Raw genomic sequence first — 19,304 nt, 5'->3', positions numbered from 1 at the left:
CGAGATAAATGATTTGGATCTGAAATAATGTGATTAGTAGCGCCACTATCTAATATCCATGGTTTAGAAGCAACGAAGTTAAGAAAAACATTTGGTATAGAGAAACCTGCAGCATTTGCAAAAACATCACCATTAGTGGGAGATTGATTTTGTTTTAAAGCATATAGAGCTTGAGATAGTTGTTGAAGTTGATCAGATGTAAATCCTTGTAACATGTTTGAAGAATGATTCTCAGTTTGTGATGCTTCTGTCATATTAACTGTGGGAGGAATGCTTCGGGCACCACTTCTTTGTCCACGAAGTTGATGTGTTTGAGGTGGTTTACCATTCTGACTTTCTGTTCCGTGCTTCATTCTACATTGATCCTCTGTATGACCCCTTTTATCACAGAATTTACAGTGGAATTTGAGGGTGCGACATTCGTTGATTGTGTGTCCAGATCTGTTTCAATGGTCACATATTTTATCTTTGAATTTTGCATGGGTTGTTCGATTTTGAACAGCTGCAGCAATAGAGAAGCTTTCATTTGGTTCTGAGGCCATTTGTCGTTGAGTTTCTTCTTGAATTATTAGAGAGTATGCTTGACGAACATTTGGTAAAGGAGACATCATAAGTATGCTTGATCTGACGGTTTTGTAAGACTCATTGAGGCCCATGAGGAACTGCATAAGTTTGTCTTCTTCTCTCTGATCCAAATGTGTTTTCATTTTATTGCAAGTGATAAGGGTGCGATGTGCTTCAAGTTCATCCCAAAGACCCTTAATTTTGATGAAATAAGAAGCAACAAACATGGTACCTTGAGATATAATGGCTATAGACTTCTGAATCTAAAAAATTGATGGGGCATTCTTTTGAGAAAATTGGTCACGAAGGTCTTCCCAGACTTGTTGAGCGGTTTTAGCATGAATCACACCTTGTGCGAGGTCTGATTCAACCGAGTGTGTCAACCACGATAAGATCATACTGTTGCATTGATTCCACGAGGCAAATTCAGCCGGTTGGTCTGTTTCTGATGGCATCTCTATCGATCCATCAATGAAACCAATCTTGTTTTTTGCAGTGAGTGTGTGAATCATTGATTTACTCCAGGATTGATAGTTGGCTCCATTCAGCTTTATTGGAACAAGAATATGTCCTGGCTGATCTGAATGATGTACATAGTATGGATTTGATGGATCCATGTTGATAGGTTTGGGATCAGTGGATCCTTGTTCTTTTTTTTGTCATGAAAGAAACGAGGAGCGGAAGATAGGTAGTACCAGATCAATGCTCTGATACCATGTAAAATGGTATTTGCTAGATTGAAGAAGTTTGAAGAAGAAAACTTGTACGTATCAACGTTTACAAACAAAAGATACAGGAAATATATACACAAATATGGGAAACTAATTCTAAAATTATGGCTAAAATCTCTGTCAATCTAGCTAATCAAGGATAATTACAATCTCCAAAATATGGAAAGAATATAATACAATATTTCTAATAGTTTCCCTAACAGTGGTCCTTAGGACCCAAGGATAGGTCAGTACTTGGATATGTCTCACTGTATGTATATATATGTTGATTGTATGCAAGTGGTATGGGTGAAATAGTCCCTAATTACTGGTTGAAAGATACCGATAATGGATACCGGCTGAAAGATACCGATGTTGATTACCGGTTGATAGATACCGATGATAGTTACCGGTTGAAAGATATCGATGAAGGTTACCGGTTGAAAGATACCGACGATATTGTATAGTATGTGGTATGATGGGGGAACTCACTAAGCTTTGTGCTTATAGTTTTGGTGTTGGTCTCAGGTACGTCTTTGTCGAAGGGGAAGGAGTCGGCGGTGTAGCAGCGTATCACACACACACATGATTTCCGCAAGGCGTTTTTGGGACGGTACTCTGATTTTCATTACTTTTGACGTTGTGGTTTGGGACACAACAATATGATTTTGTGATGTGTTTTTCATTTGACAATATTTTGGTAAAAATGTTTATGGAATTGTTAATTCAAAAATGAAATTTTCGGGCTTGAATTTTGGGATGTTACAAGTTGGTATCAGAGCCCTGGTTTGAGGGATTCGGACACACCCTCGGGGGTGTCTGGACTCAAACTGAGGTACTAAAAGATTTTTACAAGGAAAATGGTTTTCTAAAATCTAAATGGAAGGATTTTAAGAAAGACGAAGTGTGTAATGAATGCGACCGATCGGGCTCAAGTAACTTTTCCCCAAGATACCCATGCTTGCTATGTTATGTTATATGGTTTTGATTTAGAAAACTGCATGCTAGAATAGGACCAAGGATCTAGGAGGATGCCTTGTGTGCCTGATATATGATTCTGAGAATTGCATGCTAGTTAGGGCTAAGGGTCTAGGGAGGATGCCTTATATGCCTGTTTATATGAGCTGTATGCTAGGACTGTTTAGTCAGTAGTAGGATGGCCTGTGTAGGTCATGCATGATTTTGGTTATCCAACGCACGAATGCTGCTTGCTTTATGCTATGGGAGTTCTGGCCATCTTAAACTAGCTAAGTAACAGATATGTAACAGTATCCGCAAGCTAGTTAAGGGGAGGTGGTGGGGACTCCTAGTACAGCTGATGGCGGAGGGTAGGTCTGAGAGTGCCGTAGGGAAGCCTAGGATGAGGTCAGTGGAAAGGGTATCGAAAAAAGGGACTTGGCGAAGTCGAAGCAATCCTTGAGGAAATTACGAGTAGATGTGGAAGGTAGTATGGGACCGTATTACTGAAAGCAGCGGACCCGTAATCGAATCAAGGAGGGCCTAGATGGAACCAGGAAACTTGGAAATTGTGTGAGACCTATAAAAGGTATATGTGACCCTGAAAATCATATGTTTATTTTCAGAATGGTGGTTACGCGACATGGAGCAGGAGGTATCCTTGATGCGACGACGGTTATCTTCGGGTCGATCAAGGAAAGGATCATTGAGCAGATGGAGGATCGACTCAGGGAGTTCAGGAGTGACATGGTAACTAGCGAGTCAGGGCCACCCACATTGTCCTTTAAGGACTTCAGATGGAGTGGTGCACCAGATTTCGATGGGGTGAAGGACCCCATTGCTGCTAGAAGATGGATCGCAGACATTCAGTCTGTGAAACTGACGAGCTTCTGCCCGGAAGGGTCGAAGGTCCGTTGCGTTGCAGGGTGTTTGAGAGACAGGGCTAGAGATTGGTGGGAGTCGGTTGGTGACTCTCTGGGAGCCTCGGCTGTTGAGGCTATGACCTGGTCAGACATTGTAACCAAATTCAGGGCGGAGTTTTCGCCAGCTGTGGAGATTCAGCAGCTAGCCAGGGAGTTCTTGGACATGAGACAGACTATGGAGACTGTGGCGGAGATCACCGCCAAGTTCTGGGAGAGGGCATTGCTGGTGCCCCAGTATGCGGGTGATGAGGACATGAAGAGGACCCGCTACCATGACATGCTACGAGCCGACATCCGAGAGCAAGTCAGTTTCTCATCTTGCCCTACCCTGGATTCCTTGATTGCCAGGGCTATGGAAAGGGAGATTGATCTAGAGCACATCCGGAAGAGGAAGGCTGCAGAGGCTGACGATGGGGGCTTCGGGGAAGAAACCCAAGGGATCCGATGGTAGGCCGAAAGGCCAGTTAGGGCGGGACCGTTGTGGGAAATGCGGTCGGTCACGCGAGGGAGCTTGTCGTGCTGGGCCGGGTTAAGGATCCTATAAGTGCGGCAAGGTTGGACATTTTGGCAGAGCTTGTACTGCCCCTATCCCTGCGATTCAGATATCTAACCTGATTTGCTTTCATTGCAAAATTGAAGGGCCATAAAAAGGCCAATTGCCCTAGATTAATAGCAGCAGTAGCAGCGCCGACTCCATCGATAGTACGGGTCGTAGATGGCTGGAAGGCCAAGTTGGAGGCTCCAGTGGTTCGGAGCCAAGCATTTCAGCTGACAGCTGAGGAGGAACGTGCTGCACCCGATGTGGTGACGAGTATGATTTCTTATTTTACGCTTTTATGTTATGTCGTCGTGATTTTGATATATTATGTGCCTTGCTTAGGATCATTCCATGTGAACGGTATCCCAGTTTAGGTATTGTATGATTTGAGTACCACTCGATCATTTGTCTCTCTTGCGCTTAGCAAGGAGTTTCCAGAGTCTTCAGGCATGTTGGATTTCCCTCTAAAGGTTGAGATTGTGGATGATCGGTCGGTACGAGCATTGGAGGTCTACTGGGATTGTGTTTTGAGGCTGTTCGAGGAACGTTACCCGGTGGACTTGGTTCCCATACCTTTACGGGGGAACAAGGTCATTATTGGTATGGACTGGCTGAGCCCCAATGGGGCAGTGGTCAATTGCGCGCAGCAATTAGTCTGGATTAGGACCCCTAGTGGGGGAGAGCTAGTGGTTCAGGGCGAAAGGCCACAACGAGGACCACCTTTTTGTTCAGCAGCATCATCAGGGTTGCGCTGGTTATGTCGCCTATGTTATGGATACCCGGGAGGCGGGTAGGGTAGTGGTGGGTGATGTGCCTATAGTACAGGAGTTGGAGGACGTATTCCCCGAGGAGTTGCCCGGCGTACCTCCAGAGAGGCAGGTGGAATTCAGAATCGACCTGGTCTCTGGTGCGGCTCCGATAGCCAAGGCACCCTAGCTCCTCCTGAGATGCAGGATTTGTCTACACAGCTGCAGGAGCTGTTAGACAAGGGATTCATTAGACCGAGCAGTTCACCCTGGGGAGCCCCGATTTTGTTTGTGAAGAAGAAGGATGGGTCGCATCGAATGTGTATAGATTATCGGGAGCTAAATAAGGTAACGGTGAAGAACTGTTACGCACTCCCGAGGATTGATGAACTCTTTGACCTATTACAGGGAGCATCTTGGTTCTCCAAGATTGATCTGCGCTCAGGATATCATCAGATGAGGGTCAGAGAGGAGGATGTACAGAAGAGGGCGTTCCGGACACGCTATGGCCACTATGAGTTCGGGGTGATACCTGTCGGGCTCACCAATACTCCCGCCGCATTCATGGATCTCATGAACCGCATGTACAGACCGATGTTGGATCAGTCCATGATAGTTTTCATCGATGACGTCTTGGTCTATTCCAAGACGCAGGATGAGCATGAGGACCATCTGCGAGAGGTTCCAGAGACTTTGACAAGGGAGAACTTGTATGCTAAGTTCTCCAAGTGTGAGTTCTAATTGCGCGAGGTGAAGTTTCTTGGGCACCTTGTCAACCAAAATGGGATTTCGGTAGATCTGGCCAAAGTGGAGGCCATGATGAGATGGGTGGTTTCAAGGTCTCCATCTGAGATTTGCAGTTTCCTAGGATTAGCTGGCTACTATCGGAGATTCATCCATGATTTCTCCAAGATAGTCATACCCCTGACCAGGCTAACGAGGAAGGTCGTGGTCTTTCGTTGGGGGCCTGAACAGCAGACTGCATTCGAGACATTGAGGAAGATATTGTGCGAGGTGACAATCTTAACTCTGCCAAAGGGCATGGAGGATTTCATTGTGTGCTGTGATGCGTCCATCTTGGGTTTGGGCGCAGTATTGATGCAGATAGGGCATGTCATTTCTTACACTTCGAGGTAGCTGAAGCCTCACGAGGGAAATTACCCGACGCATGATTTGGAGTTGGGGGCTATTGTGTTCGCCCTCATGATTTGGCGTCATTAACTATATGGGGTTCGTTGTACGATTTACACGGACCACAAGAGCCTGAGGTATCTTATGGACCAACCAAATCTGAATATGAGGCAACGTCGATGGCTTGATGTGGTAAAGGATTACGATTGCGACATCCTTTACCATTTGGGAAAGGCCAATGTGGTGACCGACACGCTTAGCAGCAAGATAGCGCCGATCAGGGATATTTGTCTGAGGATGACAGTGGTGACTCCGCTTTTGGAGCGGATTCGGGAGGCCCAGCTGGAGGCCATGATGGAGGAACATTAGAAGAGCGAGCGGATTGTGGTGAAGGTTTCCTCCTTCGACTATGACAGCCGAGGGTTATTGACACAACACCGTAGTGTGTGGGTGCCATACCACGGCCGTGTGCGCTAAGTTCTGATGGAGGAGGCGCACAAATCTCGATTCTCCATTCATCCTGGGGTGACGAAGATGTATAGGGATCTTCGTATAGACTATTGGTGGCCCTTGCTTGAAACGAGATATATCATGGTACGTGGAGTGGTGCTTGACCTGTAGGAAGGTCAAGGCCAAGCACCAGAGGCCACATGACAAGATGCAGCCGTTGGACATTCCGCTGTGGAAATGGGAGGACATTACAATGGATTTTATCACAAAGCTTCCGAGGACCGCGCAAGGGGTGGATTCGATTTGGGTCATCGTCGATCAATTGACCAAGAGCGCTCATTTTATTCCGATTCAGGAGAGCATCTCAGCCGAGAAGCTGGCCAACATCTATATCAGGGAGGTGGTGGCACGACACGGGGTGCTAGTGTCGGTGATTTCAGACAAAGATGTGCAGTTCACTTCCAGGTTTTGGAAGAAGTTTCACGATGAGCTGGGTACTCGTCTGCATTTTAGCACCGCCTTTCACCCTCAGACGGATGGTCAGAGCGAGCGGACCATCCATACTCTCGAGGATATGCTGCGAGTATGGGTGTTAGACTTCTGAGGTAGTTGGGATACCTACGTCCCTTTCGCGGAGTTCTCATATAATAATAGTTATCACGCGAGTATCGATCGTCCTCCCTTTGAGATGTTGTATGGGAGGAAGTGTACGACACCGATATCTTAGGGCGAGGTTGGCCAAATGGGTAATAGGGAGCACCAAAGTAGTGCTCAAGACGATAGAGAGGATCCAGCATGTCCGGAGTAGGCTTCAGACTGCTCAGAGTCGGCAGAAAAGCTATGCCGATAAAAGCCAATCTGACCTGGAGTTCCAGGTCGGGGATATGGTTCTCCTGAAGGTTTCGCCATGGAAGGGCATTATCCGATTCAGGAAATGGGGCAAGTTGGGACCCAGGTACATTGGACCGTTTAGGGTTGTAGCCCGGGTGGGCAAGGTAGTGTATAGGCTGGATCTGCCAGCCGAACTCAGTCAGATCCATAGCACTTTCCACGTTTCCCAGCTGCGAAAGTGCCTGGTGCACGAATCGGCAGTAGTGCCCTTGGAGGACATTAAGGTTGATGGCAGCCTGAACTACATTGAGGGACCTATGGTGATCCTCGAATGGAAGTCGAATGATCTAAGGAACAAGAGAGTGGAACTCGTGAAGGTGCAATGGCAGCACCAGAATGGCTCGGAATGGACTTGGGAGCCGGTGGACGAGATGATGGAGCACTACCCAAAGCTGTTTCAGGAATGAGCAGCAGACTTCGAGGATGAAGTCTAAAATAAGTGGGGGAGATTTGTAGCACCTGGTTCTTGGTACATATTTCTTTTTATTTTTATCTAACTATTTTGCATTTTTGGCCTTGGACTCGGCGAGTTGAAGGACGAACTCGCCGAGTAGAAGCAGGATGTGACTCGGGGTTTAAGCCATGGACTCGACGAGTCGGGTCCCAGACTTGACGAGTAGATCTTGTGTGGACAAACACCCTAATCTAAGGGTTTTCACCCTATTTAAGCAATGTTATGTCGACCATAACATCCCTTATGCTCCCAGAACACCTCTCATTGAAACCCTAGCCGTTATTAAAGCAATTTAAGACTTGTTGGTGGATTTGGGTGCTTGTGGTCTTAAGAAGGAAGGAGAAAAGCTTGAGGAAGCAAGTAGAGACCAAGGGAACCCGAGTTTGCGCACCTTCTACAGTTCATTCAAGGTAAAAAGTTGTAACCTTGCTCACTCATTAGTTAGATCCCTCTTTGGGGAGATTTAGGGCTTTTATAAGCCATTTTTGGTTGCCAACCATGTTTGCAAACATGGTTGGGGGTTAAAGCTTTTGAATCACATCATTAAAGGGGTCACTAGACAGTTTTGGGTTGCTTTTGCACCCATGAAAGGTCCCATGCATCATAGGAGCTTGTTTTCTGTCTTTTTGAGCTCAAAGTCCCATGCAAGCACGTAAAGTTTGTAATTTAACGTGCTAGATCGATTGTAGAAGCTTGGATGTATCTTTTGATCAAAGGTTGTACATCAAAAATCGAGGATTTTGAGTGTGGACGTGACCGACTCGGAGGGTATGTTCCTAGACTCGACGAGTCCAAGGCTTTGAGTCCCAAATATGTTGGGGGTCAAAGAACTCAGTTGAGTGTTAGAAGGGTTGTAGTGAGACAGAAAGAGTGACCCAAGAGTGACCCAACGCATTGGACTTAATTTTAGACCTGGAGTTCATGGGACTCGACGAGTGCTAGAACCGACTTGGCGGGTCCAAGGCAATCTCCTTAAAATTGGAGAAGAACTCGACGAGTTGTTCATACAACTTGGTGAGTCGAGGATAGGACATGTTCATCAGATGAAGGTGGACTCGATGAGTGTTATACAACTCGGCGAGTCAGATAAGGTTCATACGATGTTCATACGAGAGAGGAACTCGTCGAGTCGATGCAAAACTCGATGACTCGAGTCATGAATAAGGACGACTAAAGGGTTATAGACTCGAAGAGTTGATGGCCCAACTTGGCGAGTCGGGTCAGCCTGAAGTTGACTATTGATTGGACTTGGACTAACCCTATTTAGGGTTGTATGTGTTGCATGTTGACTTGATGGTTTTCGTGTAGTGATCAAGGAGTCGTAGGGAGTCGACTTGTGCGTCGAGAATAATTTAAACATTGTACGATATTGAGGTGAGTTACCTAGTAGGGGTGGGTCTAATGCCACAATGCCGGCCCAACAAAAAGGGGTATTTAGATGATCATAGTCTTTGTGATAATTATATGGGTCTAGTTATGTGTTGGTTATGAGATTTATCTGGATGATATGTTATGTGTATAGTAGGGATTAGTTTCCCTAACATTGGTCCTTAGGACCCAAGGGTAGGTCAGTACCCGGATATGCCTGAATGTATGTTTATATCTGTTGATTGTAAGCTAATGGTAGGGGTGAAATAGTCCCCAGTTACCGGTTGAATGATACCGATGATGGATACCGGTTGAAAGATATCGATGTTGATTACCGGTTGAAAGAAACCGATGATGGTTACCAGTTGAAAGATATCGACGAAGGTTACCAGTTGAAAGATACTAATGAAGGTTACCGGTTGAAAGATACCGATGATATTGTATCTTATGTGGTATGATGGGGGAACTCACTAAGCTTTGTGCTTACATTTTTGGTTTTGGTTTCAGGTACCTCTTCCTCGAAGGGGAAGGAGTCGACGGTGTAGCAGCGCATCACACACACACACATGGTTTCCGCAAGGAGTTTTTGGGACTGTACTCTGATTTTCATTACTTTTGACATTATGAGACTTCAAGGGCGAAGTCTGATTCTAGTGGGGGAGAATTGTAACATCCGGAGATTCCAACTTGAGGTATTTATTCGACTTTTCTTCAGTTTTGGTATCGAACCTAGAGATTAGGATTTTCTAACCTTTGTAAGGATGTTTATGTGGAGAAATTGGTCCCTTATCGAGTCTATGCTTTGGATCTGGACTCAAAGGGGTTCAGAGACTTCAATCCAGTACGCTTTATGGGTCCTTGAGGGGTGATTGAACTTAGGTTGCCTTTTATGGGACTAAATCTCCATTTGATGCTATTATGTATGTTTATAAGCATCAAGTTTCGAGCTTTACATGATTATATTGATTGGGAAGGTCAGATCTAGGGAATGGAGGAACAGATCTGACCTCAGGAGGTCAAAAGAATATGTGCATGGCATGTACTCGTCGAGTTGTTCTTGGGACTCGGCGAGTTGAGTCAAGGTAGCCCCACGATTCATGCCTGGGGACTCGTCGAGTAAAGGGAAGGACTCGACGTGTTAATTGGACTAAGGAGTTGAGTGGAGATAGGTGGACTCGCCGAGTTGCCCAAGTGTACTCGTCGAGTAAGGTCAAAGTTGATCGTTGACTTTGGTTGGCTTTTAGGGTTTGGTCAGTAGCGAGGCCTTTGAGTTAAAAGAGGGGTAAAATGGTCTTTTACCCTTCTGAGGATGTTAAGAAAGGTTAGATTATGGTCATATTTATGGGAATATTTGCCTTATGTGTTTAGGTGGAGGCTAGATCGCATTTCCCACTGAGTCAGTGAGTTACCGAGATATCTGAGGTGAGTCTTCTCACTATACTGTACTCGGAAGAGTATTTATGTGTGACTGGAAGGTCGAATATGTTATGAGAAGTAATCATTGTATGTGATTAAGTTAACTGTTTGTATGTGCTATGTATGTTATGCTTGATGTGGGCCAAAAGGCGTTATGTTATGGGCCGGAAGGCATTGTGATGAGGACCGGAAGGTCGACGCTGGTAGGACTGGAAGGTTTACTGGGTTAGGAGGGAAGTCCCCTGAGACACATGGACCGGAAGGTCAGGGCCTAGAAGGGTGTATGTGTGTATAAGTAGTATTTTGGGGAACTCACTAAGCAATTATGCTTACAGTTGTTGTGTTATGTGTTTCAGGTACTAGCGAGGACCGTAGGAAGGCGCCGGCGTGATCTGTACACACTAGCGGAGGATTTATTTTATGATCTTGGGATTTATATGTTTTGTATGACGATATGATATATTGGATTTTTATGATTTGATTTGGAGGAAAACATGTTTAAGAAATGAAAATTTTGTTTTGAAAATTTACGTCGTTACAAGTTGTTATCAGAGCCTTGGTTCGAGGGATTCCGGTGCACCTTCGGGCGTAACTGAACTCAAACCGAGGATTTGAGAAAAAATTCATTAATAAAAGCATAAAATTTTATAAGAGATTTTGTGATAACCAAAGAAGAAGCGGTGTGTATGGTCAGCCAGTGCCAGAACGGTAACATCCCCAAAATACCCTTACAATATGTGTTATGAGATATGTTATGATACTTTATGCATGCTAGAGTAGACTAGGTATTCATATTAGGACTAGAGTGGCCTGATTTGTGATGCCTTAGTCTAGGGAATCCTGCTGCTTTGAGATGTCTTGAGAGCGAGTAAGTAGCCAATGCATAGCAAGAATAGAGTACTCGTGATCCGGGGTCCAATGAGGAGGGTTTGGGGTGAATGCTGATGTGGTGTAGTCAGTAGTATAGGGCCCGTACTACTGAAGACACCGAATCAGTGGGCAGCCCAAGTAAGAATCCTTTGGGAATCGGAGGTCGAGTAGGGTTGCGTTATCGAGTGCGAGTATGCTCGATGGAGTCTCTGATATTTTTTTGCTGTATTTTAGAGAGGCATTATGGTTGGGACATGCCACAGACCTGGGAAGAGCGGTGTGAGTGACGAGGAGCTTCGTCAGATGATCCACGATGAGGTGGCTATTGGAGACTTTCGATGAGCGGTACACCGCGGTGATTGAGGGCGCAGCAGCTGTGGCTGCTGCCAGACCTCAGGGAGGTGACTCGTTGCTATTCCGGGAGTTCAGCAACACAAAGCCACCCGAGTTTGGATGCAGGATCCGATCGTTGCGATGGGATGGATTGCTGACATTGAGGGATGCTTCTATACGTGTTCATGTCCGGAGCATCTGAGGGTACGGTTCCCTTTGACCCAGCTCCACTTAGGGGTGAAGGATTGGTAGAAGTTCGTGACGGCGAACTTCACTCTTGCAGAGATTTCAGCAATGACTTGGGAGAGATTCACTACCATGTTCAGAGATGAGTATGTTCCACCGGTGGAGAGGGAACAGTTGATTCAGGAGTTCTTGACCCTCAAGCAGGGTAATGATTCGGTTGCTGTGGTCACCCAGAAGTTTCATTAGAGGGCGATGTTCTGCCCTGAGCAGGTGTCTACTGAGCAGGCACGGATGAGCCCATATTTGGGCATTTTGAGGAGGGACATTCGGGAGTTCGTATCGAACTCGACATACCGGACATTTGCTGAGCTGCAGGAAAATGCCCGGAAGAGGGAGATCGAGTTGGATACTCAGGCCAGGGAGGAGGCCGAGTCTCAGCGGGCGGATTGGCGGCTGGCTCAGTCTCAGCCGGCGGCCAAGCGGACCAAGTCCGCCGATTCGAGGACGGGAGGTCAGAAGGGCTGCACTTGCGGAAAGTGCGGTAAGGGTCATGAGGGGGCAAGTCGATCGGGTGCTTGCTACAAATGTGGCAAGGAGGGGCACATCACCAGGGATTGCCCCAAAGGATTTATGGTTTGCTTTAATTGCAACCAGACCGGCCATCGGAAGGCCCAGTGTCCTCAGCTTCACCAGGGATCAACACAGGGATCTGCGCCTGCTGCTAGGGTTACCGAGATGCGACCGGCGAAGGCCGAGGCTCCGAAGGCTCGTGGGAGATTTTTTCAGTTGACTGTGGAGGAGGTCCGCGCGGTGCCCGATGTTGTGGCGAGTATGTATTTTTTTGGTGTATTTACTTTCATGTTGAGATATTGGGCTTATATTATGATATGCGTAGGCACTTTCCTTGTGAATTCTGTACCTGCATTGGTATTATTTGACTTGGGTGCAAGTCGGTCTTTTGTATCTTTGGCTTTTAGTCAGCACATCAGTATTGATCGGGAGGTGATGAGTCGACTCCTGAGGGTTTCCATAGCTGATGAGAAAGCGGTATATGCCACCGAGGTGATTCGAGGATGGGTACTCGAGATTTTTGGTGTCAAGTTCCCTATATATCTAGTTCCTCTCGCGATGGGAGATGTCTGTGTCATCGTCAGCATGGACTGGTTGAGTAAGTTTGTAGCGGTCATTGACTGCGAGAGACAGCTGGTGACCATACGAGACCCTAGTAGGGGAGTGCTTACTGTGTATGGTGAGGGGACCCAGTGTGGGTCAGCGTGTTGTTCGGCTGCCAGAGCGAGGCAGAGTTTTCAACAGAGCTGTAGTGGAATCATAGCCTAGGTGATGGACACACGAGTGGCCGTAGGGAGGCCAAGTTTGGTCGACGAGGTACCGATAGTGTGCGAGTTTCCGAATGTGTTTCCTGAGGAGCTGTCGGGCGTGTCTCCGGAAAGGCAAGGGGTGTTCCATATCGATCTGGTTTCAGGAGCAGCACCTATTGCCAAGGTGCCTTATCGCCTCGCTCCACCAGAGATGCAGGAATTATCCTCGCAGCTTCAGGATCTATTGGGAAAGGGTTTATTCAACCGAGTAGCTCACCTTGGGGAGCGTCGATTCTTTTTTTCAAGAAGAAGGATGGTTCACACCAGATGTGCATTAATTACCGGGAGTTGAACAAGTTGACGGTTAAGAACCGGTATCCGTTACCTAGGATCGATGATCTGTTCGATCAATTGCAGGCGGCATCTTGGTTCTCCAAGATAGACTTGAGGTCGGGTTATCATCAGATGAGGGTTCGTGATGAAGATATCTAGAAGACTGCATTTAGAACTCATTATGGACATTACGAGTTTGTGGTGATGCCTTTTGGGCTCACCAATGCCCCAACTGCGTTTATGGATCTCATGAACAGGGTGTGCAGGCCGATGTTGGATCGGTCGGTGATCGTATTCATTGATAATATTTTGGTATACTCGAGTTCTAGAGAGCAGCATGAGGAGCATTTGTGGGAAATCCTTGGAGTTCTGAGATCGGAGAGGCTGTATGCCTAATTCTCCAAGTGGATTTCTGGTTGCGAGAGGTCTAGTTCCTAGGGCATCTTGTTAACCAGAAAGGGATATTGGTCGATCTGGCCAAGATCGAGGCGGTGATGAGATGGGAGGTGCCGAGATCACCCACTGAGATCAGGAGTTTTCTGGGATTGCCGGGCTATTATTGGAGGTTTATTAGAGATTTCTCCAAGATCGTTGTGCCACTTACCAAGATGACCCGAAAGGGTGTTGCATTTTCTTGAGGTCCGGAACAGCAGTCCTCATTTGAGACACTTCACCAGAAGTTGTGCGAAGCCCCGATGCTCGCACTCCTGGAAGGGATGGAGGATTTTGTGGTATATTGTGATGCATCAATATATGGGTTAGGGGCAGTGCTTATGCAGAGGGGGCACGTTATAGAATATGCGTCGAGGCAGCTGAAGCCTCATGAGTTGAGATATCCCACCCACGATCTGGAGCTGGGGGCTGTGGTGTTTGCCCTCAAGATCTGGCGGCACTATCTGTATGGGGTTCGGTATACCATATACACGGACCACAAGAGTCTGAAGTACTTGATGGATCAGCCAAACCTGAATATGCGCCAGAGGAGATGGTTAGATGTGGTGAAGGATTATGATTGTGAGATCCTGTACCACCCGGGCAAGGCTAATGTTGTAGCCGATGCTTTGAGACGTAGGGCAGAGAGCACCCCGATTCAAGACGTTTCTATGAGGTTGACAATGATGACTCCAGTATTGGACACCATCCGTGGGGCCCAGGCTGAGGCTGCAAGATCAGAAAACCGAAAGATGGAGCGGGTTGTCGGGCAGGAATCAGAGTTCGTTACCGATAGTCGGGGACTTATGACATTTCAGGGATGGATTTGGGTACCGTTTGTGGGCGGGACGCGTACCATTTTGATGGAAGAAGCACATCGATCGAAGTTCTCGATCCATCCTGGGGCTACTAAGATGTATTTGGATCTGAAGAAGGTGTATTGGTGGCCCTGTATGAAGAGGAATGTTGCATGGTTCATCGAGAGGTGCCTAACTTGTCGCCAGGTTTAGGCCGAGCAAGAGCGTCCGCATGGTAAGTTGCAGCCGCTGGAGATTCCCTAGTGGAAGTGGGAACAAATTACCATGGATTTTATCACCAAATTGCCAAAGAATGCGAGAGGGGACGATGCAATTTGGGTGATCGTGGATAGATTGACGAAGAGCGCTCATTTTCTTGCTATCAGTGAGAGCTCTTCTACGGAAAGGTTGGCAGAGTTATATGTGAGGGAGGTGGTATTGCGGCATGGGGTCCCAATGTCGATTGTTTCAGATCGATACGTACGATTTACTTCCAGATTTTGGAAGAAGTTTCACGAGGAGTTGGGAACGAGACTGCATTTCAGTACTGCATACCACCCACAGACGGACGGGCAGAGTTAGCGGATGATTCAGACGCTCGAGGATATGCTCCGAGCTTGTGTTTTGGATTTTAGAGGGAGCTGGGACACCTATCTGCCCTTGGCTGAGTTTTCGTACAACAACAGCCATCACTCGAGCATTGGTATGCCACCCTTTGAGCTGTCGTATGGGAGGAGGTGTCAGACCCCCATTTGCTGGGGAGAGTTGGGGAAACGGGTAACGTGTAGTACGGAGATTGTGCTTCATACGACAGAGCAGATACAATAGGCCAGGCAGAGATTGTTGACTGCTCAGAGTCGCCAGAAGAGTTATGCGGACAGGCACCGGTCCGAGCTAGAGTTTCAGGTTGGTGACCTTGTACTCTTAAACGTCTCTCCTTGGAAAGGAGTGATCCGATTCAGGAAGAGGGCAAGCTGGGGCCTCGATATATTGGACGTTTCAGGGTAATCGCGAGGGTAGGTAGGGTAGCCTACCGTTTGGATCTACCTGCAGAGCTGGGTCAGAATCAAGACACCTTTCATGTGTCGTAGTTGAGGAAGTGTATTGCTGACGAGTCGGCAGTATTACCATTGAAGGACATTTAGGTGGATGCAGGCCTGAAATATGTGGAGAGACCAGTGGAAATTAAGGATCGGAAGATCAATGTTCTGAGGAACAAGGAAGTGCCTTTGGTGCAAGTGCAGTGGCAGCACAGGAAGGGGTCAGAGCTGACTTGGGAGTCGCAGCGCGATATGCGGGAGCAGCATCTGGAATTGTTTGTAGAATGAGACTTCGAGGGCGAAGTCTGATTCTAGTGGGGGAGAATTGTAACATCCAGAATCCCAGGTATATTATTTAATATTTATTTTTTTTGAATTATGAGAAGAGGAACTCGGCGAGTTGATGCGTAGACTCGCCGAGTAGGGTTGTGATTGTTCATCCGGATTCACTTTGGACTCGCGAGTCCATGCTGTTTAATAAAACCCTAAATCCTCCGGGGTTGGAGCCTATTTAAGGGTACTCTTAGCCTCCCATTGCGACTACCAGTCCCTTGAGAGCTCCCTTAGTGATCTATATCGTTTGGAGGGAAAGAGAAGCCTTTATTGATCTTTCTTTCCTTGGTTTGGCAAAAAGGAGGTGATCAAGATCAAGAGGAGGCTGAAGTAGGTGTGGTTCAAGTGGTTTCAGAGTCCAAAGATTCCAACTTCAGGTATTCATTCGACTTTTCTTCAGTTTTGGTATTGAACCTAGAGATTAGGGTTTTCTAACCTTTGTAAGGATGTTTATGTGGAGCAATTGGTCCCTTATCGAGTCTATGCTTTGGATCTGGGCTCAAAGGGGTTCAGAGACTTCAATCCAATATGCTTTATGGTTCGTTGAGGGGTGATTGAACTTAGGTTGCCATTTATGGGACTAAATCTCCATTTGATGCCATTATGTATCTTTATAAGTATCAAGTTTCGAGCTTTACATGATTCTATTGATTGGAAAGGTCAGATCTAGGGAATGGAGGAACAAATCTGACCTCAGGATGTCAAAAGAATACGTGCCTGGCATGTACTCGTCGAGTTGTTCTTGGGACTCGACGAGTTGAGTGAAGGTAGCCCCGCGATTCATGCCTGGGGACTCGTCGAGTAAAGGGAAGGACTCGACGTGTTAATTGCACTAAGGACTTGAGTGGAGACAGGTGGAATCGCCGAGTTGCCCAAGTGCACTCGTCGAGTTAGGTCAAAGTTGACCGTTGACTTTGGTTGGCTTTTAGGGTTTGGTCAGTAGCGAGGCCTTTGAGTTAAAAGAGGGGTAAAATGGTCTTTTACCCTTCTGAGGATGTTAAGAAAGGTTAGATTACGGTCATACTTATGGGGATATTTGCCTTATGTGTTTAGGCGGAGGCTAGATCGCATTTCCCACTGATTCAGTGAGTTACCGAGATATCTGAGGTGAGTCTTCTCACTATACTGTACTCGGAAGAGTATTTATGTGTGACCGGAAGGTCAGATATGTTATGAGAAGTATGTATTGTATGTGATTAAGTTAACCGTTTGTATGTGCTATGTATGCTATGCTTGATGTGGGCCGGAAGGCATTATGTTATGGGCCGGAAGGCATTGTGATGAGGACCAGAAGGTTTACCGGGTTGGGTCGGAAGTCCCCTGAGACACATGGATCAGAAGGTCAGGGCCTGGAAGGGCGTATATGTGTGTAAGTAGTATTTTGGGGAACTCACTAAGCAATTACGCTTACAGTTGTTGTGTTATGTGTTTCAGGTACTAGCGAGGACCGTGGGAAGGCGGCAGCGTGATCTGTACACACTAGCGGAGGATTTATTTTATGATCTTGGGATTTATATGTTTTGTATGACGATATGATATATTGGATTTTTATGCCTTGATTTGGAGGAAAACATGTTTAAGAAATGAAAATTTTGTTTTGAAAATTTACGTCGTTACACAAACAAATCGGAAATCGGGAAACAAATTGCTCGACAATAAGTAAGACCATGTTCCATGTGTTTGTCCGGCTGATATCTAAGAACAGAGGTTTATATGATCTCTTATCTAAAATGGCGTACCATCATCTTCTCAGTTCTGAGAATCCTTGAAAAGAGCTATGATTGTTGATCGGTTCCTGAAGTATTACAGTTATAGCTATTAGACTTATCCAAGTGGGGGACTGTTGGATAAGGTGTCTAAGTCCATAACTATTTCTTGTATGTACTTGACCCGACCCAGCATGGTCCATTTGGGTTGCATGGCACCATGCAATTGGATAGACTAAATGAGAGAAATCATACTTGTGGTTGTTAATATATTATAAGTTCTAATATATTAATAATATGATTTAATTAGTTTGATCATGAATTAATTTAGAATTAATTAAATGATCAAAAGATAACTAATTAAATATATGGGTTGATTATGTAAATCATCCATATCTTGTATAGTGGGCTAAGAGGCTCCATGGATAATCAAGTTGGGTTAAACCCATTGGATGGACCATGGAGGCACCATGGGAGTTAGAAACCCATGGGTCATGGAAAAGAAGAGTCGTGACACATTAGGGTTTACATGGTGTAACCCTAGATGTGTCAACACTATATAAAGTTCATGCTTCTCCCAAAATCGGCTACACATGCATGCTTGAGGGCTAGAGTCGATTTTTAGAGTGTTATACTTTCTCTCCAAGTTTACTCCATAGCATTTGGTGTTGTGTGAAGCATTTGAGGCATCACACTTGGGGTGCTAGGCTCACAAGGTTTCATGGATCAAAAACAATAAGGTATGTAGTTCTATCTTTTACTCAAGTTAAAATTGTTCCCCATCTATGCTAGATAGGATCATAACCTTGGAAATCAACTTTACATGATAATTAGACAAACATAGATCCAAGGTAATTAGGGTTTCATGTACACTTAGGAAGTGTTAGAATGCTCAAAACCCATCAGTGGTATCAGAGCATAGGCTTGTTTGTTGATTATTTGTGCAAAATGTTGAAAAAATCGACTTTTCTATTTTCTGCTTGTATGAACTCACCGAGTCCATGGGGGGGGGACTCGACGAGTCCATGACCAAATGCAAGCTACTCGTCGAGTTTGTTCTTGCACTCGATGAGTCCATGACCAAATGCAAGCTACTCGTCGAGTTAGTTGCTGGAAATGGACTAGAAACATTACCCTAAATTGTTTTGGTTCTTGTAACCATGTTTTAGATGGTGTAATGTTTATGTTAATCCATTTACAATGACAATTATCAAAATTACAAGTTTTTAAGTGTAATTTTTTGATTCTTGAAAGTGTTCATATTCATTTTCTTGTTCTTATGATGTTTAGATGATCATTGGAATTGTTTGTAACCTATGTGGTAGATAAATTCATGATCATTATGTGTTTTAATGGAGTCCATAACTTGTCCTCAAGTTATGGAAAACCAAAAGTCACTTTGTTAAAAACCATTAAAATAACACATGATTTATAAAAATGAAGAGTCTTCATTTTTAATACTCTATTACCTCATAAGTTACAAAAAATGAAAAGTTTTGAAAGTTTACAAAACTTTCCCTCAAATTTTGGAACAAGTAAATTCTTGATTAAAACTTTAGTTCCAACCCTTAGAATTTTAAAACTTCAAATTAAACCCTTATACTTATAATATTATAAGTTAATAATATATATATATATATATATATATATATATATATATATATATATATATATATAAGATCAAAATTGTCTTACCGTTAGTACGCCTCATTCACGAAGCCAGTCTATAAGGTGGGTATAAGGTTGTTGCCTATAAAATGGCAACTTAATGGGTTTCCACTCTCACCCACCGCTTGCTTGACTGGTG

At 45.3% G+C, this 19,304-nt stretch overlaps 1 protein-coding gene across 1 annotated transcript; it reads right to left on the bottom strand.

The window, feature by feature from the left end:
- Window positions 1-446: 446 nt before the first annotated feature.
- LOC145040883 (uncharacterized) lies at window positions 447-1,181 on the bottom strand. Its single transcript, XM_078988770.1, has 2 exons — window positions 885-1,181; window positions 447-827 (listed from the first exon to the last, which is right to left on the bottom strand). Exons 1-2 carry the CDS (start codon window positions 1,179-1,181, stop codon window positions 447-449), a joined length of 678 nt encoding a protein of 225 aa, XP_078844896.1.
- Between the last annotated feature and the right edge of the window lie 18,123 nt (window positions 1,182-19,304).

Source organism: Lactuca saligna, chromosome 4, assembly GCF_052625555.1.
Source record: "Lactuca saligna cultivar CGN05327 chromosome 4, ASM5262555v1, whole genome shotgun sequence".
Taxonomy (NCBI): Eukaryota; Viridiplantae; Streptophyta; class Magnoliopsida; order Asterales; family Asteraceae; genus Lactuca; species Lactuca saligna.
This window is presented reverse-complemented; position numbering and strand designations above follow the sequence as displayed.